Below are 22,722 nucleotides of genomic sequence, written 5' to 3'. Positions count from 1 at the left end.
CCTTAATTCAAAACCAGCTGGGGATGTGGCAGAGAACCCACATGTGAGGGACCACAAAAAGGCTATCAGTTTGACTGGACTGGCCAGTATCTAGTGAAGACTCGATTTTAGCAGAATGTCATTTTTATCCAGGTCTAAGCAGGCAGCAGAGGACATGGCACCCCATTCCAGTACTCTTGCCTGGAAAATCCTATGGACGGAGGGGCCTAGTAGGCTACAGTCCATGGCATCTCGAAGAGTCGGACACGACTGAGCGACTTCACTTTCACTTTTCACTTTCATGCACTGGAGCAGGAATTAGCAACCCACTCCAGTATTCTTGCCTGGAGAATCTCAGGGACAGAGGAGCCTGGTGGGCTGCCATCTATGGTGTTGCACAGAGTCAGACACGACTTAGCAGCAGCAGCAAGCAGGCAGCACGTCCACCTGGGAGAATCAGGGTTAGTTTCTCTAGAAATAAAAACCAAGTCTTGGCTGGAAACTACCCCAGTGGCAGGGATGCGTGAGGAATGAAACACACAGTAGGTGCTCAGAAGGTACTTATGAAGCTGAACTTATTGATGTATCCTTGTTAATTCCACACTCCATGTCTTCGAGACTGACTGTACAGCAGTCAGGCCCTGAGCTGTGCCGTAGGCCCGAGAAGCTTGGGTGTCATAGTCCCCAACCCCCCAGGAAGATGAACACAGATAAAGATGTGTTAGAGCTGTATAGTCTGTGAAGATGCTCCAATAGGATATGCAGGGGCTCTGGGAGTCCAGGCCACCCTAACATGATGCACTGTCCTCTGGCTGCTTCTGTACTGGTCTGACTGCGTCTGGTGCAGCCCTAACATCTTGGAGCCCTGACTTCGGATCCCAAAGCCTCATAAAGTCACAGGGGCTCAGCCATGCTCCCCTGCCAACCGGCAGTTGCAAGCACTCCCTATACACTGGCCTGAGCCCTGCTTGCTCAGTCCTGACCCCCTTGCCTCTGACCCTATGGCCCGCACACTGAAGACCAAGAGGCTCTGAACGTAAAATTTGGGTTCAGAAATTGACCCTAAGTGTTCTTTTTTTAAGGTTTTTTTTTTTTTATGTGGACCATTTTTAAAGTCTTCATTGAATTTGTTCCAATACTGCTTCTGTTTTATATTTTGGTCTTATGGCCACAAGGCATGTGGGAATCTTAGTTCCCCAACCAGGGATCGAACCCATATTCTTTGCATTGGAAGGTGAAGTCTTAACCACTGGACCACCAGGGAAGTCCCAACCCTGGGTGTTGTTGCTCTGCTTTGGCATGGAGTCACCCCACACTGGCTTTTTCTACTGTCATTCCCAGCTCTCTGAAACAGAGCTTCCAACCCCAACTTCTCAGGCATGGACTTGACCAAAGCAACCCCAGGACTTCCTTATCACCCAACCAGGGAGGGTCAAAATATAGACCCCAGGCCCTTCCTGATCCCTTCATCCAGAACCTCAGCACTGATGTAGGCAGAGGGTCCAGAAGCTGGGGGCCCACAGTACCTGTTGTCCACCCGTGGGTGCCTTTCCCTGGAGACCAGATGAAGGCCCTCTCCTGGTCCTCATTTCTGGGTGGCCTGGTGTCTCCATGTTAAAGACAACCGTAAGTCCATGAGCATTCCCACTTTGCAGATGAGGAAACAATCTCATCCGCACCGCTGAGCAAGGTAGTGGCTGAAATGCTCTCTGGCTTTCTCTGCAGCGGCGCTGTCTTCACCACAAAGCCTGCCCTCCAATTGCTGTAGCTCATCCTGCCTCTTGGCCAATCAGAAAAGCAGAAACCTGGATGCAGGGAAATAAGCTTACTCTAAAAGCAACACCCCTCAGACACAGGGATGTTACCCACGCACACACACACACACACACACATGCGGGGCCAGCAGCTCAGCCTGCCATACTTGCACCTCTGGAAGGACCAGCAGGGCTGTCCCCTTCTCCGGTTTCAGACCAGGGCCAGGCCAGGAGATGTGGGGCCCCAGAGTTCACTGTGGAGGGGACTCATGTCCCCACCCTAGCTCCCAAATATTTCTAGCACTGACACGAGGTTGAAGAGCCTCAATAATTACACCTTGTGTGTGTGTGTGTGTGTGTGTGTGTTCGGTTGTGTCCAACTCTTTGCAACCCCATGAATTACAGCCCACCAGGCTTTGTCCATGAGATTTACCAGGCAAGAATCTGGAGTGAGTTGCTATTTCCTCCTCCAGGAATCTTCCTGACCCAGGGATCGAAGCTGAGTCTCCTGCACCTCCAGCACTGGCAGGCGGGTTCTTTATGAGTTTAGCCAGTGGGGAAGCCCTAGTGACACTGTAGTTGGGACATTTATTTGTGCAGTACACAATTTGGCTCTCGGTGTCAGGCCGATACCCGGTCCTGTGGATACAGAAAAAAATGGAATTGATTCCCCGTCTTTAAAGCTCACCATGGAGTAGAGCGCTCCGTAAACACCAAGTGCCAGAACTCTCCGTGCTCAGGAGTCCAGACTCTCTTCCCACCCCTGCCTTGGGTCAGGAGCTCACAGTGTCAGGCTTGATATGTTGGACTCGCTCACATGGTCCCTCCTTGCCCCACACCAGTCCCTGGCCACATGGCAGTCCTTGGGACTGAGCTTCTAGAGGATAAACCTGACCATATTCTAGGTCCCTGAGCATGTCACTGTCTTCCATCGCCTTTGGGAAAAAATGCAGGTTCTCCAGCATCACCCAGAGCACCCAGCAGCCTCCAGCCTGTACCTGCCCTGCCAACCCTGCCCCACCCTCCCCTGCCCCTCCTTCCTCACCTAACCCTGCCTCCTCTTGCCCATCTCAAGGCCTCTGCAGAAGCTGCTCCCTATGCCTGGAATGATCCCCCTCTCTGCCCCCAGGTTTAGTGACCAACTTCTCCTCCTTCAAAGACCTCCTTTTAGGTCTTAGCCTAAAAGTCATCTCCTGAGCCCCCCACCCCCACCCTGTGGGAGCTAGAGGAGCCCCAGGTCCCCCATCGCAGGCTTGCACAGCCCTCTGTCCATCATCCACATGGCTTATCAGGCTAGGCTTACTTGATGTATTTAGCTGGTGGTTTGTGAAGGGTCTTCCTTCTCCCTGTAGAATGTAAAGGCTGGAGGGCACGTCTTACATCCAGTCCCTTCCCCTCATCATCCTGACAGCCCCATGAGGTTATCCCTGATAACCTTTTTTGAGGTGACAAAACTGAGGCTCAGAGATGCTCAGTAACTTGTCCAAGATTACAGAGCACATACTTGGCAAAGCTAGCCTGTGAACCCAAGTCTGTGCATGTGTGCAGTTGTGTCCAATTCTTTGTGACCCCATGCACTGTAGCCTGCCAGATTCCTCTGTCCATTGGATTTCTCAGGCAAGAATACTGGAGTGGGTTGCCACACCCTCTTCCAAGTGATCTTGCCGATCAGGAATTGAACCCAAGTCTCCTGCATTACAGGTGGATTCTTTACAGCTGAGCCACCGGGGAAGCCCGAACGCAGGTCCATGTGACTCTAAAACCTGTGCTTCCCAACCACAAGCACAGCACAGAGACTGGGGCTGAGGGACTGCTTGAGTTTAGTATCCTCTGCCAAGAGAAATAAAGAATGAGAGAGAGAGAGAGAGAGAGAGTTAACAGCAAGCAAAAGGATGGTGCTGTCTTTCTGGTGACATCTGGGAAGCAGCTTTTGTTTCTGCTTGGGTGGGAGACTTGCACCTCAAGTCCCAGGAGTTGGGGATAAGCCCCCCCAAGGCAGGCATCCATACCCCACAGGCTCTCTGGCATCTGTGGGAGCCTGGAGCCAGCGCCTGCATGCACGGAGCCAAGAACAGGACTCAGCCCCCTGGTGTTTATGCAGGAGAGTCGGTGACGCGTGCACTTGAGGGGGGCCCAGAACACTGCCAACGCCTAGACGCCTCCGGGAGGGCACCTGTCGTGCTGGGAGCAGCTGCGAGCCTCGGACACCCCCGCGGCCCATCCCCTCCCCAGCTTGGAGAGGAAGGCGCAGCCCCCAAGCACATGGCTTCAACTCCCGGCTCATTCACTGAGGGGTTTGTCCACCCCCAGCAGTGACGTGGAACTGGGTAAAAGCCACATGGACTGACTTTGGATTCTGGCTCTGCCAGCTCCCAGCTTGGGAAGGTCTGCAAGCTCTCCGAGCCTCAGCGTCCCCATCCGTGAGATGGAGTCTGTAACTCAGCCTGCCCCGCCGCTTGTTCAGAGTGTCATAGTGGGTGCTGTTTGTAAAGCCCTCGCATAGTACAGTTGCTGTTGTTTAGTTGCTCAATCATGTCTGACTCTTTGTGGCCCCATGGACTGTAGCCCACCAGGCTCCTCTGTCTATGGGATTTTTCAGACAAGGATGCTGGAGTGGGTTGCCATTTCCTTCTGCAGGGGATCTTCCTTATCCAAGGATTGAACCTGGGTCTCCTGCATTGCAGATGGATTCCTTACCACTGAGTCACTGAGAAGTTCCCCCCCCCACCCCCCTCAATAGCACAGTAGGTCCAATCAATACATTATAACTATTGTGGCTTCCCTGGTGGCTCAGACCGTAAAGAATCTGCCTGCAACATAGGAGACCCAGGTTCAATCCCTGGGTTGGGAAGATCCCCTTGCAGAAAGAAATGGCAACCCACTCCAGTATTCGTGCCTGGAGAATCCCATGGTCAGAGGAGCCTGGCGGGCTGCAGTCCATGGGGTCACAAAGAGTCAGTCACGACTGAGCATCTAACACTTTTGCTTTAATTGTGGCTTCACCTTTCATGGTTATGACAGGCACTTCCTCCACAAAGCAAGGACCCAGATCCCCTGCGTCTCTGGAAGGTTTGAAGTGAGCCAACACAGACCCTTGACCCTGGATATAAAAATAGGATGGTAAATCTTAACTCAGAGAACCTATGGGTTTCTGAGAAGGTCTTAGTGAGCATGCCCCTGAAAGAGGGAAAGTGGCTGCAGGAGCTTCCTTCATCCACGGTGGCCACGCCATCACCCAGCCCTGTGGATTTCACCTCCTAAATCTCTCGCAGACCATCCTCTCTGGTTGCTCTCTTCCTCCAAGGCTCTAGTCCAGGCCACCATCATCCTGTCTGGACTTAGGTGCAGGCCTCCTAACGAGGATACTAGTCCGCATGGGTGACGTCATGCTGCAGTAACAAACAAGCCCCCAATTTCCAGGAACACAACAGAGGCTTATTTCCTGCTTGGGCTTTGGCAGGAGGGCACTGCTCACTGTGACCGCTCAGGGACACAGCCTGACATAGATTCATCCTGACACCTGCCTCCCCGGTCACCTCCACCAAGGGCGGGTATGTGGCCAATCTCTCCCTGGCTCTTAAAGCTTCCCCCCACACCCAGAAGTGGACCGCTCTGGCCACAGTTCAGGGTGACAAGGCAGGTCACGTGGCTTCAGTTCAGAGGCAGTAGGGACGTGCAGACCTACCATGAAAGCAGGGCTCTAGAGGTGTTGGGAGAACCGTCTCCATACATTCACTGTGTCCCGGCACTTATGTGCCTCTCTGCAGCAGAGCACTTTCCAAAATGCAGATCTAGTCACCACACACACACACATGAGTAGCTGAGAGGAAAGCAGAAGCGCCATCGTGACGGGTGTAATGACAGGAAGCAGAGATTGTGCCCAGCAATGTGTGCTCACACCTACAGGGGCATCTCTTCCCAGCCTGGGGGCACTGGGGAGACTCCACCCAGAAAGGGGCAAGTAGGACGGTGAATGCGGCTTGAGGGGGAGGCAGAGCTGGCCCCTAAAGCCCATGTGCAGGTTACAGAGCACAGTGAGGAGCTGGCACAGGTCTCAATGCCAGAATGGACTGCTGTCAGCTCCAGGCTGGCAAGATCGAGGCAGGGGGAGGAGAAACAGGAGGAAAACCCATCAGGAGGCAGGAGGTCAGGTTGGAGAAGGCTGTCAAATGGAGCGGTCACAAAGGCCTGAATTTGGGGAGTGTGAGAACACTGAAGATTCCACCCTCTCTATTATGCGTCACCCTGCATTGTGCCCCTGAAACCATCCCTGGTTCCCACATGCCCTGGACTGCACAACCTCTGGATCTTCCTACCTCCCAGGCTTGGTAGTGAGCCCGTGAAAGCTCCAGGTGGTCTCCATACCTTCTCCTCCAGCCACCGCTCAGATAGAGCACCTTTGCAGCTGACGGCTTACAAAGTCCTTTCCATGCCTAGCGTTTCATGCAACACCAAGGTAACCCTGCTGTTCCTGCAGTTGTACGTGGGGAAGAGCTCATCCTTGCTCGGATGAAGCTCAGATAGATGGAGCTCATCTCTCCACAAACACCTGAGTGTCTGTGTCATGCAAGACCCCGAGCCCTTGCTGTTAATAAATGTCAGGCCTCCTGGTTCTGGGTTGTTAAGATCAGAGGACATCCAGGCCTCTATTGTTAAATTCAGCAATTTATAGTTAAAGACCACGTCTTACTAAACGAGCAAGGGTAATGCAGTTCCTTTCCCCTGAAAAAGAGAGAGAATTATTTTCAAGAAGATAATTCCCAGTTGAATTTTGATTTATTTTTCAAATTGAAAAATCTAACTGAGACCTTAAAATGAAATTAATTTTAGAAGTGTGAATGAATGAATTTTTAGCCGCTGTAGCTGGCATTCCAAAAACACGTCTGGAAATTCAGACAGACTTGATTGACTTTTCCTCTGTCAGAATATATGAGTGAAATATAACCAGCTTTGTGGAATTGCCTCTTAGACTCTTAGCCAAACTCAAGGAATTAGTGAAATAGCCTGGAAGCACTAGTCAATCATGCAGCACTCTCCGTGTGCCCATTAACCTTACCCCTAGCCTGCTGCTGCGCATCTACACTTTCTTCAACAGTGGGTCTTCCCTGCCCTCCAGCTACACTGGTTGTCGCCTGGACTCCCCTCACCTCTCTGACAGATCCACAGGCTTTGGGGAGCTTTGGGGAAGGACTGGTGTTCTGTATGGAGAGCCCATACAGTGTGGGCACAGGTGAGGAGAGGCAGGCGTGTAATTACATCTGAGAGCTTCCTGGTAGTCTGGGCACAAAGGGAAACCAGCCAATTATGGAACACCCATTGCCTCCCAGAAAGTCACAGTGCAATTCATCCAGTAGGAGCACTTGTGTACCCAGGGGCTTACGTATGGGAGACTACTAGGGAGTGATGAGGACCTCAGGGGCAGAATCACTGCAGAAACAGAGGTTCACCCCCCATCAGTGGCTCCCACTGGCTCTCAGGGCAGGCTGAGCGTGCTCACTGAAGATCACACTCCATGAGGCTACAATGCTCAGGTCCAAAAGATAGTGTCCTGGTGACTGGACAATACAGGGGGCAGCTTGGAGAACCTGGGAAGTGGATGGTCAGTTAGGCACTCTCAAACAGCCACTGACTTTTAAAATTTTAGAATTGGTAATATACTCCCATTGTTTGACATTCAGAAGTTACAAAGACGTAAACAGTGAAAATGCTGCTTCCCACTGCTAACCCTGGCAATCCAGTTCTCCACAGAGGATTTTAATGTTACCAGTTGCTTATGCGTTCTTCCAGAGAGATTATACATGCAAATATATGCAAAGGTATATAGATGTATGGCCATGTATATGCATATCTGTATAATTATGCAAATGGCAACATACTGCAAGCACTATTCTACACATTTTTCTCAGTATATTGTGGAGATAGTTCTCTATACTGATCGTCTTCATCCTTTTTTACAGCTGCATAGAAGGAATTTTTGCTTTGCTGAAAGAAGGAAAAAAACTCCAGTCTGGATAGGTCTGTCTTTCACCTTCTGTCAAAAAACTAGTTAGAAGTGACCTGTGCATAAGGATGTTTACTAATTTCAGGTCTGTTTGTAAGAAAAAAGACTACAAATTACCCAAATGTCCCTCAAGAGGAGATTAGCCAAATAAACTGCAGCACATCCACGTGGTGGAATACTATGCAGCTAATAAAAAGGTGAGGACAGTAAATATAGAGAATTATCTCCACAATATAGTCAGAAAAACACATGTAGAATAGTGTTTGCAGTATGTTACCCTTTGTATAATTATACAGACATGCATATATCTGGTCATGTATCTATATATCTTTGTATATATAATCTTTCTGGTATGGTAACCAGGCCCTAGGAGGACCATGACTTGAGAACTCAGAGGCAGAGGTCAGTGAAATGAGGCCACTCAGAGCAGGGTAGGTGGGAGAGCAGGTAGGAAGAAGGTCATGAAGTGGCTTCCAGCCTCCAAGTGGAGTCATGTCAAGTGAGGTGGAGGGTGTGAGTAGGCAGGTCCTTTCTGGGTTGGTGTGAGAGTACCAGTGGGACTGGTTGAGGCCAGTACTTCTATTGAGTAGGACCATTTGGAACACAGGGTACCCCGGGACACCCCTCTGTATGTCCCAGACACAAGGGTGGTACAGCCAGGGCAGGGAGGAAGCAGCCTGAAGAGCCATTCACTGTGCTACAGACACGGTGAGACAGGGCAATGTGCAAGCCCTGAGGGGCCTGGCCTGAGTCAGCAGGACCTCTTCTGCAAAAGCCAGAGAGCAGACGGACTTCCCCTGGGATCTCAACAGTGAGTGGTGGAAAGGGACCTCAGATGATGGGGAGCCTGAGTGGGTGGCCCCTTATTGAAGAAGAGATGGACTTCAGGCAGAGCACTGCACACACACACACACACACACACACATATGCTGATGAGGCCCCTTCAGGTCCACTCTAGCACAGTCCTGTTTGCCCTGGGACCTCCGCAGCATCCGGGAGAGAGGGCTGACTGAGGCACAGGGCCAACTGGGACCATGGTCCCAAAGATGGACCAGGAGGGAGGGGCCAGGGCCCGTGGGGGAGAAGCTGATGGTGCCTAGCTAGACCACTGGAGTGGACCTACCAAGAGGAAGGGGCGGGGCTGACCAAGAGCGATGGCCTCCATCCTGCCGCTGACCCCATCCCACCTCCCTCTTGGAGGAGACAGCGAGCAGAGGCCCAGACAGGACAATGGGTCTGGTTTCTGGTCAAGGAGCATGACTCAGAGAGGATAAGACCAGGGGCAGGGAGACCAGAGGGAATGGTTTACCCAGTTGGGAGATGAGGAACCTTGGAAGCAGGCACAGCGGTGAGGATGGGAGAATGCACAGTGCCAGAGATATCCAAAGCAGAGAACTTGGTGACCCACTGAATATCAGAAAGGAAGAAGCAGGAGCTGAAGGTGTTGGAAACAACGCCCCAAATAGCTGATTGAGAGTAATCCTTTGATCTTAGTACAGCTCTGACACGTCAGTTTCTAAGCCTCTCCCATGCCTCTTGTGTGTGTACGTGTGCATATGCCTTGCTTATTTGAGGAGGGTTAGTTTACAACAACAGCAGTGTATTCCCTCATAGCTCCAGAGGCTAGAGGTCTAAGACCAAGATGCCTACGGGGCCATGGTCCCTCTGCAGTCTCAGGAAGAGCCTTTCCTTTCTTCTGCTGGCTCCTGATGGCTGCCAGCAATCCTTGGTGGTCCTTGATGTGTAGATTCGTCTCTCCAGTCTCTGCCTCCCTCTTCACATGACTTCCTTCCCTGTGTGTCTGTCCAGATTTCTCTCTTTTTATTAAAGCCTCTTATTGTTATCCAGTATGACTTCATCTTCCTTTGCTTACATCTGTAAAGATCCTATTTTCAAATAAGGTCTTTTAAAAAAAAAATTTATTGGAGTAGAGTTGATTTACAATGTTATGTCTGTTTCAGATGTACAGCAACATGAATCAGCTGTACATATACATATATCCCCCTTTTTAGATTCTTTTCCCATATAGGCCATTACAGAGTATTGAGCAGAGTTCCCTGTGCTATACAGCAGGTTCTCAATCGTCATCTATTTTAGACAGAGTAGTGAGTATATATCAATCCAAAACTCCCAATATTTCCCTCCCTCACCTTTCCCTGTTGTAACCATAAGTTTGTTTTCTACATCTGTGACTCTATTTCTGTTTTGTCAATCAGTTCCTTTGTACCATTTTTTTTTTACATAACACATATTTGCAAATAAGTTCTTAGTCACAGATTCTGATGGACATGAATGTTAGGAGGGCACAATTTGTACCCAGCATGTATATGCACAAGTGTGTGGTTTTTCTAGTAATTGGCCACTAACTAGTTGTTTTGATGGGGCTTCCCAGGTGGCTCAGTGGTAAAAATTCCTCCTGCCAATGCAGGAAACTCTTCCATAGGTTGGGAAGATCCCCTGGAGGAGAAAATGGCAACCCCCTCCCAGTATTCTTGCCTGGGAAATCCCATGGACAGAGGAGCCTGGCGGGCTACTGTCCATGGGGTCAGAAGAGTCAGACATGACTGAGTGACTGAGGACACAGGTTGTTTAGACCCATCACTTGGACATGGCAAATGATTTGAGTGGTTTAAAAACCATTATCAAGCACTTCTATGAACCAGGAGCTTTCACAGCATCATATGTTTTGCACAACCCTGTGAGATTTGTGGTATCCTCCCCTTTTTGTGAAAGAGAAAACAGGTCTACAGAAATGAAGAGATATATTGAAGACACCAAGGCTAAATAATATATAATAAATTTAAATCCAAGTGACTCCAAAGCCTAGCATGTGCCACAGGTCCCGGAGTCCTGGAACACTAGTTTCATGGAATGTTGATAGATCTTCCAAAAAATGAAAAGTGTTCCCTGGTGGGATAAGTTCTGGAAGAAGTTCCTTCAGGGACTTCCCTGGTGCTCCAGTGGCTAAGACGCTGCACTTCCAATGCAGGAGCCTGGATTTCAATCCCTGGTCAGGGAACTCTATCCCGCATGCCACAACTAAGAACTGATGCAGCCAAATAAATAAATATTTTTAAACAACATGCATCGTTAAACATATTTAAGAGAAGAAGTCCCTTCATTGTACGACACTCAGTGCCTTTATGAAGTGAGCGGGCCTCCTCTCCCTAAAGAGACATAAGTCTCATTAATGGAAAGCCATGTCCCACACCCTTCCAGACAACTCACCTGCCTGAGAAGTAAATACAATGCCACCTGCTTTGTGGCGTTTGCTGTGCACTGATTAATTAATGATCTGGGCTCCCGTGCCACGGTGACACAAATTCAGCCACCCATTCAGCAAACGAAGGCCATTCCAAACCATTCCAAACCCAGGCAGAGGCACGGTGCCAGGCTCTGGGGACATTCTTGGTCAGGAATTATTTGTTTGAAAGGAGCAGGAGCCCATTCAAAGCAGCTTAAGCAAAAAGGACTGCTCTTGGAATGGTTACTGTGGTAATTAACGGAACCCACGGAGCAAACCTGTGTCCCGGTCTCCAAGGCCTGGACCAGAACCGTCTCTCTCTGCCCTGTCCCCCCCCACCCCCAACTCTAGTTCCATGGTCTCTCATCTCCACTTCTCTCTGAGATGTTTCTGCCTCCTCCTTTGTTGTTGGTACTTCGAGTTCAACACACACTGCTCATTAATTTAATCTCTCCCTGTCACTGTTCCAAATAACTGAAAATTCCTGGATGGATGGCATGCCTCTATGGCTGCTCCAGGACGGGGGGCTCCAGGAGAATGTGGGGGGATGAGTAGGGGAAAGAGGTGCTTCTTCTGCAGACACTGCTCCCTCTTAGGGGTTCGCAGCACTGGGTGAACACTGGGACCAACAGGAGAGCTTTGATAAATATCAGTGCCTGAAACCTATGCCTTTCCTGTTCCCTGCTCCCACGTTCTGGTTTAACGTGCCTAAAAACAGGGCTCGAGCATCCGTGTCGGCTTAGGTTCTCAGGTATCTCTATTGGGAGGCCCAGATCGGGACTCTGTGCTGTACAGCAAGTCCCCTACATACCAACCATCAAGTTGTGAACTTTCAAAGATGTAAACGTGTGTTTGCATGTCCAGTCAATGAGTTAGTTCATGTGTCTGGCGTACCTTGTCACGTGCGCGCATCCTCTCCAAACGGTTGTGCTTGTGTGCACTTTACTGTCCAGTACTATGTAGAGTACAATAGCGCAGTGTCTTTTCTGCAAGCCCAGGATGTCCAGAAGCAAGCGTAAAAGCAGCGGTGATGTAGCTGGTACTACTGTGCTTTCCAAGGTACTGCATTGTTAAGACTAAAACTGTTTTCTTTAATTTTTGTGTTTGCTTTTTATGTATTGCTTGTGAGAAAAGTATTCTACACCTATTACAGTACAGTACCATGTAGCCGATCATGTTAGTTGGGTACTTAGAGTAATTTTGTTGGACTCATGAACAAATTGAACTTACGATCGTGCTCTTGGAACAGGACTAGTTTGTATGTAGGGGATTTACTGTGATAGGAAAGACAATAAAAAGTCATTACAAGAGGATAATGGCTTTGATGGAGAAGCTTAGGGGCAGACACGACTGAAGTGACTTAGCAGCAGCAGCAGCAAGGGCTAGCGCACCTGACAGTCCAGAGGGAGCAGGAAAGAGATCCGTTAAGACCTGAGTGTGAGAAGTGCCCGTGCCTGGCAGAAAGCACTAGGCATCGCGGGCTTCCATGTTTGTCACTGATTACTACCATGAGATGGACAGTGTCTGGGTTTACAGTGTGGACAAAAGATATAGGCTGAATTCACAAATGAGAAATCACTCAGGTAGAGAGTTAAAGGTGGAGAGACCTTGATTTTGCATGATTGAGACCACTCATGCATAGTTGACCAAAGCAGGTGTCAGTGTCATGCCCACTTGCCAGGAAGCTTCCCAGCTGGTTCAGATGGTAAAGAATCCGCCTGCAATGCAGGAGACCCAGGTTCAATCCCTGGGTCAGGAAGATTCCCTGGATAAGGGAACAGCAACCCACTCCAGTATTCTTGCCTGGAGAATCCCATAGGTAAAGGAACCTGGCAGGCCTATGGTCCCTGGGGTCACAGAGTTGGACACGACTGAGCAACTAACGCTTTCACTTTCCACTTACCAGGGGGAGAGGCAGAGGCTGCCCAGAGTCCCTGGTTCTGAGCCGCACAGTCAAGCATGGACCCCACTGTTGAGACTTCCACCTGCTCCACCTTTTGTAGGATGACCAGGGGTCCTGGTGTGCTCAAGACTGTCTTGGTTTTAGCTCCAGAGTCCGCTGCTTGCAGAAGCGCCTCAGTTCAGTTCAGTCACTCAGTCATGTCGAACTCTCTGTGACCCCATGGATTGCAGCATGCCAGACTTCCCTGTCCATCAGCAACTCCCAGAGCTTGCTCAAATTCATATCCATTGAGTCGGTGATGCCATCCAACCAACTCATCCTCTGTTGTCCCCTTCTCCTCCTGCTTTCAATCTTTCCCAGCATCAGAGTCTTTTCCAATGAGTCAGTTCTTCTCATCAGGTGGTCAAAGTATTGGAGTTTCAGCTTTAGCATCAGTCTTTCCAATGAATAGTCAGGACTAATCTCCTTTAGGGTGGACTGGTTTGATCTCCTTACAGTCCAAGGGATTCTCAAGAGTCTTCTCCAACACCACAGTTCAAAAGCATCAATTCTTCAGTGCTCAGCTTTCTTTATAGTCCAACTCTCACATCCATACATGACCACTGGAAAAACCTTAGCTTTGACTAGACGGACCTTTGTTGGCAAAGTAATATCTCTGCTTTTTAATATGCTGTCTAGGTTGGTCATAGCTTTTCTTTCAAAGAGCAAGTGTCTTTTAATTTCATGGCTGCAGTTACCATCTGCAGTGATTTTGGAACCCAAGAAAGTAAAGTCTGTCACTATTTCCACTGTTTGCCCCTGTATTTGCTGTGAAATGATGGGACTGGATGCCATGATCTTAGTTTTTTTAATGTTGAGTTTTAAGCCAATTTCTTCACTCTCCACTTTCACCTTCATCAAGAGCCTTTTTAGTTCCTCTTCACTTTCAGCCAGAAGGATGGTGTAATCTGCATATCTGAGGTTATTGCTGTTTCTCCCGGCAATCTTGATTCCAGCTTGTGCGTCTTCCAGCCCAGCGTTTCTCATGATGTACTCTGCATATAAGTTAAATAAGCAGGGTGACAATATACAGCCTTGATGTACTCTTCCCAATTTGGAACCAGTCTGTTGTTCCCTGTCCGGTTCTAACTGTTGCTTCTTGACCTGCATACAGAGTTCTCAGGAGCCTGGTAAGGTGGTCTGGTATTCCCATCTCTTGAAGAATTTTCCACAGTTTGTTGTGATCTATAGTCCCAGGTCAACTGGGATGTTTGGTCATCGCACCTGTCAGTGGTTTCCCCATGTTCTACATCCTGTGGAGGTGCGGAAGCCCTCCCAGCCAGTTGGGATAGGCAGGAGGCGAGAGGGAGGCTAAGCAGAACCAGGGTTGCTGGTCATCCCTAGAAAAGATGGATATTGATAGTGTTTACCCAGAATGCCCAGAGACACCCCATCTGCCTTCTGGACTACAAGCCTGTGAGATCCTCAGGCGGTCACTGGCGGTAGAGCACTCTCTGGTTCTCTATGGTGGTTACAGAGCTCCAGGGAGTTTGGCTGGCCCAAACAAGGCCTAGACCCCAGGATCTGGAACCAAAGCAGGCCAGTGGGTCCCCCATTCCTGCCTAAGCCCAGGCCCCTGTCGCAGATCATAATTCTCTGGCATCAAGAAAGTCTGTCCCCATACACCCAAACCAAGCAGAAAGGAGTTTAGGGAGGGGAGAGTGTGTCAGGGCCTGAGGACTTGTGTCTGGGCTTCCCGGGCAGGGTAGAGAAAGAAAGAGGAGCCCCTAACCCTGGAAGCAGCCAGTCACCAGCCTGAGCAAGAGGAGCCTGAGCAACTCAGGGAAGAAAGGGGCTCTATATGTGGGCTGGTTTCTGTGGCTGGTGATGAAGCTGTGGCCAAGTGATCTCACTTGCCATGTGGACAGAGACTGGGAGAAGGGGCGGAGGAACTTGGACAGGTAGATAGGAGAGAGGCAGCAAGAGAGACACAGGGAGAAAGGGACAGAGAGGTGCGGAGGTTCAAAAGGAGACAAGAGACAGAGAACAATGGAAATAACAAGATTAGGTGACTTCCTTGGTGGTCCAGTGGGTAAGACTTTGCCCTCCAATGTAGAGGGCACGGGTTCCATCCCTGGTTAGGGAATTAAGATCCTACATGTTTCATGATGGTTTAGTTGCTAAGTCATGTCTAACTCTTGTGACCTCATGGACTGTAGCCCCCTAGGCTCCTCTGTCCATGGGATTTCCCAGACAAGAATACTAGAGTGGGTTGCCATTTCCTCCTCTAGGGGATTTTCCCGACCCAGGGATTGAAGCAGAATCTCCTGCATCTCTGGCATTGCCAAGCAGGTTCTTTATCGCTGAGCCATAGTGCAGCTGAAAGAAAAAGAGCAAGATCAAAGAACCAGAGAGAAGGGGAGATGGTATTTTTCCTACTCCAAGAACCAAGAGGTAAGCTCCTCAGAGCAGCCAAGCCAGAGGCAGCCCCACTCCCCATTGAGGATGCAGTGATGGGAAACAGCCTCACCCTGGGTCCTGAGGGCCATCATCAGGGCAGAGCTTCAGGCTCAGCTATACCAGGCCAGCCGCTCTCAACCAGGCATCCTGTCTCTCGTGCACACCCATGGGCAGCCCAGCCCAAGCGTTGACATCCAGGGATGGGGCTGGGGTCGGGTGATGGCAACCAGCAGAGGATGGGAGGTCAGTCCTGAGCATCCTTTGGGGAGGGACCAGCCAGTTTCTTGCTATGCGGCAGTGCATCTACCCACAAGATGGGCAGTTGTTCCTTTGATGTTGCCCTGAGCTGCTGAAGTGGCTCAGGGCTGGACAGTCATCACACTTTTGCTCCCAAGTCCACAGCAACCCATACAGGCCAAGAAGTCACCTATTCTGGGAACTCCCTTGGTGGTCCAATGGTTAAGACTCCACGCTCTCAATGCAAGGGGCCTGAGTTCCATCCCTCATTCAGGGAACTAGATCCCACATGCCACAGCTGGAAAAAAAAAAAAAAAGATACTGTGTGCCATAAGGAAGATTTGGCACAGTCAAATAGATAAATTTTTTAGTATCTGGCCTTCTCTGGTTGCTCAGATGATAAAGAATCTGCCTACAATGGAGGAGACCTAGGTTCGATCACTGGATTGGGAAGAACCCCCTGGAGAAGGGAATGGCAACCCACTTCAGTATTCTTGCCTGGAGAATCCCATGAACAGAGGAGCCTGGTGGGCTACAGTAAACTACAGTCCATGGGCTTACAAAGAGCTGGACACAACAAAGCATCTAAAACATCCTTCTTTCTTAGCATCTTCCTGGAGCCCCTGGCTCACCCATTCTCTCCCTGTGTGGGTTTTGTTCTTTCACAATGAATTGCACTTCCTCTCAGTCTCTGTGTCCCTGTGTGCTTTTCCTTCTGTCTCCCTCTCTGTGCTTCCCTCCAGCTTTCCCTTGTCCTTTGTCTCCATTTCTGTGTGTAGTCCCTCTTCCCTCATCTCCCAAGTCCAAAGTTCAGCAAAGTCTCATTTATTTGGCTGCCTGAAGTCAGGTGGGGTGATGACTCAGAATTGCCAGGTGGAAGTTTTACTTTCCCTTAGTGAACACTTTCTACTAGTCAGTCAGGCAATGTGGTTGTACGGGCCAGCTGTCAGTGGGGAGGTTTACAAGCACAGAGGGAATGCTCCAGTCATCTGAAGCACTTACATTCCAGCCTGGGGCAGCCCCCAGTCCTGGCTCAGCTGAGCTATCTCCTGGCTGGTGACCTTGGGCAAACCACGGTGCTTGCCTCCACTTCCTCAGTTAAGTGGAGGTGATCCATTTCACACCTGGGGTTGAGGTGATAATGTGTGCTGAGAACTGGCCTGATGCCCAGGGCCTCCGATTTCCCCTTTATCTACGGCCAAGCGCCACCACCACCCCCAGCTGCCAGCACTGCAGGCCCTTTGGTTTCTGCCCTGAAGGTACTCTGCAAGTTCTCCAGAGCTCACCGTGCCATCCGTAGCCAGCTTCCTAGGAGATGCAGTGGGTCTTGGCTGCTGTTATGGCCGTATGCACGTCCCTCCAGCCAGTGGGCCACTTCACCTGTATTTCTAGCCAGTCGGTTATTCAGGGTTTAGGTGCTATCTCTAAGGAAGAGAGATGCAGGATGCTTGTGGGAGAATGGTCCCAGGACCTGAACTAGAACAGCAGCAATGGGGACAGATGCCAGGCCACACAGTATTAGGACGAACAGAAGGGTGAACTGGCAGCTTGTGGTAGAGGGGGTGCAAGGGGCTGGGGAAGGGGCCTCTGGGAGCCCTGTCTCTGGTCTGAGGGACTGAGAATTGAGTATCAGCAGCTGTCAAAAGCCAGAGGACTCTCCTAGAGACTGTCCTATGGAGTGGAGTAAGTCAGGAAGAGAAAAATAAATATCATATCTTAACGCATATATGCGGAATCTAGAAAAATGGTACTAGTGAAGCTATTTGCAGGGCAGAAATAGAGAGCCAGAGGCAGAGAATGGGCTTATGGACACAGGAGGGGACGGACAGGTTGGGATGATTTGAGAGAGTAGCCCTGACATGTATACACCACATGTGTAAAACAGGCAGCTAGTGGGAAGCCACTGCATAGCACAGGGAGCTCAGCTCTGTGCTCTGTGATGACCTAGAGGGGTGGGATGGGGCGGGGTGAGAGGGAGGTCCAAGAGGGAGGGGGTATATGTGTACATATAGCCGACTCATTTTGTTGTACAACAGAAACTAACAACATTGTAAAGCAACCATATTCCAATAATAAATAAAATTTTAGATGTTAAAAAAAAAAAAAAAAGGAAAACAAAGCCAGATGTTTCTGAAGGCCAGACTCAAGCTGGGGCTGGGGAGGGAAAGGGAGGCAGCCTTCCTGGCTTCCTTCCTCATGGTCAGCTGTCCAGCTGAGGTGAGGTGGCAGGTAGCTATCTGCTCATCCATGAAGCAAGACTGCTTAGAAAGAAAGTTCTTTTTAAAATGATTTATTATTATGTGGAGGATAATTGCTTTACAATATTGTGTTGGTTTCTGCCGTACATCAACATGAATCAGCCATAGGTATACACACGTCCCCTCTCTCTTGCACCCCGCCTCCCACCTCCCACCCCATCCCAGCCCTCTAGCTTGTCACAGAGCACCGGTTTTGAGCTTCCTGCGTCATACAACAAATTCCCACCATCTATTCTACATACGGTGATGCATATGTTTCAGTGCTACTCTCTCAAACTTTCCCACCCTCTCCTTTCCCTCCTCATGTCCACAGTCTGTTCTCCAGGTGTGCGTCTCCACTGCTGACCTGCAGAGGTTCATCAGCACCATCTTTCTAGATCCCATATATATGCATTAACATACGATATTTGTTTTCCACTTTCTGTCTTCACTCTGTATAACAGACTCTAGGTTCATTCACCTCAGTAGAACTGACTCATGTGTGTTCCTTTTTATGGCTGAGTGATATTCCCTTGTGTACATGTACCACAACTAAAGAGAAGCTTCTGCTGGGAGGGAGGGGCCTCAGCCAAGCCCACCACCTGCTGCAGCTCTGAGTAGCCAGACTCAGAGGCCTCCACCAAGCCCAGCTGTCTCCTCCCCAGGGCAAGCAGCTCTGGGCCCCCCCACGACTCCGTGGGGAAGGAAACTATGCCTGCCCTGGGAATTGGCCAGGGCCACGGATGAGTCCAGCCAGCTCTGACCATGCTGAGTTCCCCTGGGGATTCTCTGGGGACCCGGCAGCCCTGCTGAGCCCGTGTGGAGCTGGGAGGGCCTTGTTTCTGAGTTAGGACCCTGAGCCTCCCCTGGCCAAAAGTGCCTTCAGGTAGGGACCTTGCCTTTTTCATCCTTCACCCCAGCATCAAGCCCAAGATCTGTGTGGACAGTAGGTACCCGGGGAAGGTGTTATTCTGGCTCCTTTCGTTTCCAGCTATGGGACCTTGGGCAAGTGGCCTGACTTTTCTGCACCTCACATTCATCTGTGGTCAACAGATCACAAGACCTGTTCCACTTGGTGCATTTGGGAATACACAAGATCACAAGGTTCCCAGAGGCCCCTTCCCCAGCCCCTTCCACCCCCTCCGTTGGCATTTCATCGTATAGCCAGATCTCTGAACCTGGAGCCTATTATACAGAGTGAAGTTAAGTCAGGCGTGTGTGAGCTCTCCACCCCTGGGGATATGGGCAACGTGCTGGCTTGTCGCCTGCAGCTGCATGTGTCACTGCTCCCTTCTCCAGGGAGTGGGGAGTGCCCACCGGAGCCTTCCCAATTCAGTTATGTGTGGCTGCAGCTGACATTTCATTCTACAGCCAGATCTGTTTCCTAGGAAACAAGTGAGAGACATTGACTGTGCAGCGCACACACACATGCACACACACACACCCCTGGCTGCCACCAAGAATGACAATGAACAGAAAGACAGTAATGTCAGCGGAAGCAAAAAAAATAAGTTTATGCCCTTGTGCTGGTGCTCCCTGCTGCCCGGGCTGCAGGGGAGGGAGGGACGGGCCAGCACTCCTTGACGCAAGACCACATCGTGGCTTGTGGGGCAACTTCTGAACAGGCAGGTTTGGGGGGACCCCTACTGCACCTCGCAGCCTCTCTCCTCCAGGGCCAGACCCAGGTGGCCTCCACAGGTGGGGTCCCAATTTGTTGCTTGTGCACCTTCTCTCTGACCGAGTCTGCTCCCAGCTTTCCTCTCCACCCTGAAGCTGGCACCCTAGACTCCTGTCTGCAGCCAGAAAGACACGGTCCTCCAGGCACACACAGGCTGCATGTCCACTACCACCCTTGACTCCCTGACACCTGCCCTTTATCCTGCCGATGCCTCCTCCAGTCTCTGGCATCCCACCCTCCTAAGGTGCTCAAGCCAGAGACCTGGGAGTGTCCTTCCGCTCAGTTCCACCATGCAGGCCCCTCCTCCCACCCAGCCTCAGCTCTGGCATACCTTATTCCCACCCCTGGAACATGCCATGCACTCTAGATGTCCATGCTCCCTTCTGTTCTTCCATCGACTGAAGTAAAGCCTGGACAAACACTTCGTCCTCTGGGAAGGCCTCCTGCTTTTCCTGGGCTGAATCAGCGGGTGACTTTCCCTGGACCCTTTTTTCTTACCTCCATGAAGGTAATGATCATTGCACTGCATTAATGATATCGAACATGTGGGCTTACTAGATTTCCGGTGTTCTAACAGCTTTACAGGTATTCGTTCATAGAATGATATTACACTTGTGTGTCTATTGTTGGCGTCCTTGCTGCCCTGGCAGCTTGGAGAGCAGGCCCCCCGTGTGACCCAACTCTAAGTCAGCCACCAGCTCCCAACATAGAGCTGGCTTCTGGTGAGCTTGCTAGGGTCTGTCTGTTTCTTGCTGTAAGGCCAGGACATAGTAGAATACACAGAATGTTTTTGTGGAGTGAATGAAATGAATGCTGCACTGAGTGGGTACCCAGTTGCCAGAGGGGATGCTCTCTTGGTGTGTTTCCTCTGCCTTTCTCCCAGCATACCTGATGGCTTAAAACTGGCTTTTGTGCAGTCTGTTGGCAAAGAGGGCTTTGTGGGTTTTGCTTCCTTCTTACAATAACCTAAGCATAGGCTCTGTTACATTGTACAAAGCCTGCCTTAATCAGAGTTTGAAACTGCTAAATAGAATGGCATTCAGATGATCATAGATAATGAGTGCGTGCCTAGCAGATGTGGCAGCAGAGTGTTTTGCAAAGCAGCCAGATGGATGACAGGAGATGCTGCTGGTTCCCTGCCCATCACCCTGGTAATCGGGGCTGTCTTCTTTTTCTTTGGGCAGCACTATTTCACGGTTAACTTCAGCCACGAGAACCAGAAAGCCTTGGAGCTGAGGACAGAGGACGCCAAGGACTGCGACGAGTGGGTGGCGGCCATCGCTCATGCCAGGTACGCCTCGGCCACCCCAAGGTCCAGGCAGAAGACTGGGCCCCGTCCTGGGCAAACTCAAACCCCGGGAGGGGAAGACATGGAGAGGGAGCACATGGAGGGGACATGAAGCTGTAAGAAGGGTGTCTTGATGGGTCCACTCTTAGAGACCCGGGGCTCTGATGTGCCTCTCCGGGATGCACAAGGAGCCAAGCCCCCCCGAGGAACAGCAGGGTGCCCTCCTGCCTCCAATCAGATGAGCTTCTTTTATCATCCCAGGAGAACTGAGTCCAATTTGATTGGATTATAGGGTTTTATTACAGGACTTCCCAGGTGGCTCAGATGGTAAAGAAGCCACCCACAGTGCTGGAGACCTGGGTTCGATCCCTGGTTTGGGAAGATCCCCTGGAGAAAGGAATGGCTACCCACTCCAGTATTCTTGCCTGGAGAATTCCATGGACAGAGAAGCCCGGTGGGCTATAGACCATGGGGTCACAGAGAGTCAGACACAACTGAGTGACTAAGCACAAGGTTTTATGGTCACCAAAAGCTAAGACCACCTGAGTTCTAAACCGGATGCTGCAGGGATGTGCTGGTCCTGTCTTTTCTCTGGGCCTTGGTCTTCTCTATAGACTGAAATTCTCTGTGCTTGGATGTGCAGATTCTTAACCGGCTCTTTCCCTCCTTCCCATCCATGTGTGCCCCTCTCTGGAGGGACTCACTGGGCCAGGTGGGTAGAAGAGCAGAAGGAGAGTGTATGCAACAGAGAAAACGGGGGCTTCAAACTGAATGGAGCATTTCTAGGTTTGAGGGAAATGATGGGCTTGGGGGCTAGGGTGTGGCCCCAGAGCTAACAATCCCCAGCAGGGCCGAGTACTCTCAGGGAGGTTGGACACCCAGACTCACCCCTCCAAGCAGCAGACCTTTCTGGCTGAGAGGATAACGGTGTGTTTCTGTGTCTACTTGTCTACAAAATGTAAGCTCTTGGGAGCAGGTACCAAAGGCCTTATATAGACAAGAGTTCAGCAAATGTCGAGTGCAAGAATGCAAGGATGGATGGACAGAAGTTGGATATTGAGTGTATGTGTGGGTGGTAAATGATGGATAAGTGGATAAATGAATAATAAATGAAAGATGGATAAGTGGTGAAAGTGAAAGTCACTCACTTTTACTTTCAAAAAGTCGTGTCCGACTCTTTGCAACCCCATGGAATTCTCCAGGCCAGAATACTACAGTGGGTAGCTGTTTCCTTCTCCAGGGGATCTTCCCAACCCAGGGAACGAACCCAGGTCTCCCACATTGCAGGCGGATTCTTTACCAGCTGAGCCACCAGGGAAGCCCAGATAAGTATTGGAAGTATACATAAAGGGGACTTCCCTGGTGGTTCGGTGGTTAAGAATCTACCTTGAAATGCAGGGGACATGGGTTCAATCCCCAGTTGGGGAACTTAAGATCTCACACACAGAGGGGCAACTAAGCCTGCAAGCCAAACTAGAGAGTCTGTGCCACAGTGAAAGACCCCGAATGACCCAACAAAGATTCCTCTTGCCACAACTAAGAGCTGACGCAGGCAAAGAAATTTTTTAAAAAAAGACTGACAGTAGCAAATGTTGGAGAGGGGGTGGAATAACTATAAATCACACGATGCTGGTGGGACCATAAAGTGGTTCAACCACTTTGAAAAATCATTAGGCAGTTCCTTTAAAAGTGAAACATTAACCTACTCTGTGACCCGGCAGTTCCACTTCCTAGTATTTATCTCGAGAGAAATAAAAAACATCCACAGAAAGTCTTGCATGCAAATTTCCTTAGCAGCTTTATGCACAATAGCCCCCAAACTAGAAATAGCTGAGGTGTCTATCAACAGGCAGATGTAGGAAAGAACCTTGATACATCCTTGCGATAGAATACCGCTCAACAATAAAAAGGAACCCACTGCAAATATGTGTAACAAAACAGATAGCCAGGATGCGGAGTAAA

At 50.2% G+C, this 22,722-nt stretch overlaps 1 protein-coding gene across 5 annotated transcripts in view; it reads left to right on the top strand.

The window, feature by feature from the left end:
* Positions 1 to 22,722, top strand: part of RASGRF1 (Ras protein specific guanine nucleotide releasing factor 1) — a 102,298-nt gene that overhangs the window by 3,598 nt on the left and 75,978 nt on the right. For all 5 annotated transcript variants that reach the window (XR_009732074.1, XM_061394555.1, XM_061394554.1 and 2 more), the window contains exon 2: positions 20,657 to 20,763. Coding sequence is in view for 4 of the 5 variants with exons in the window: in XM_061394555.1 (XP_061250539.1) it covers positions 20,657 to 20,763 (107 nt within the window). In the remaining variant the exon portion in view is untranslated. The remainder of the gene's footprint in view (positions 1 to 20,656; positions 20,764 to 22,722) is intronic.

The sequence above is a fragment of the Bos javanicus genome, chromosome 21 (assembly GCF_032452875.1).
Source record: "Bos javanicus breed banteng chromosome 21, ARS-OSU_banteng_1.0, whole genome shotgun sequence".
Classification (NCBI taxonomy): domain Eukaryota; kingdom Metazoa; phylum Chordata; class Mammalia; order Artiodactyla; family Bovidae; genus Bos; species Bos javanicus.
This window is presented reverse-complemented; position numbering and strand designations above follow the sequence as displayed.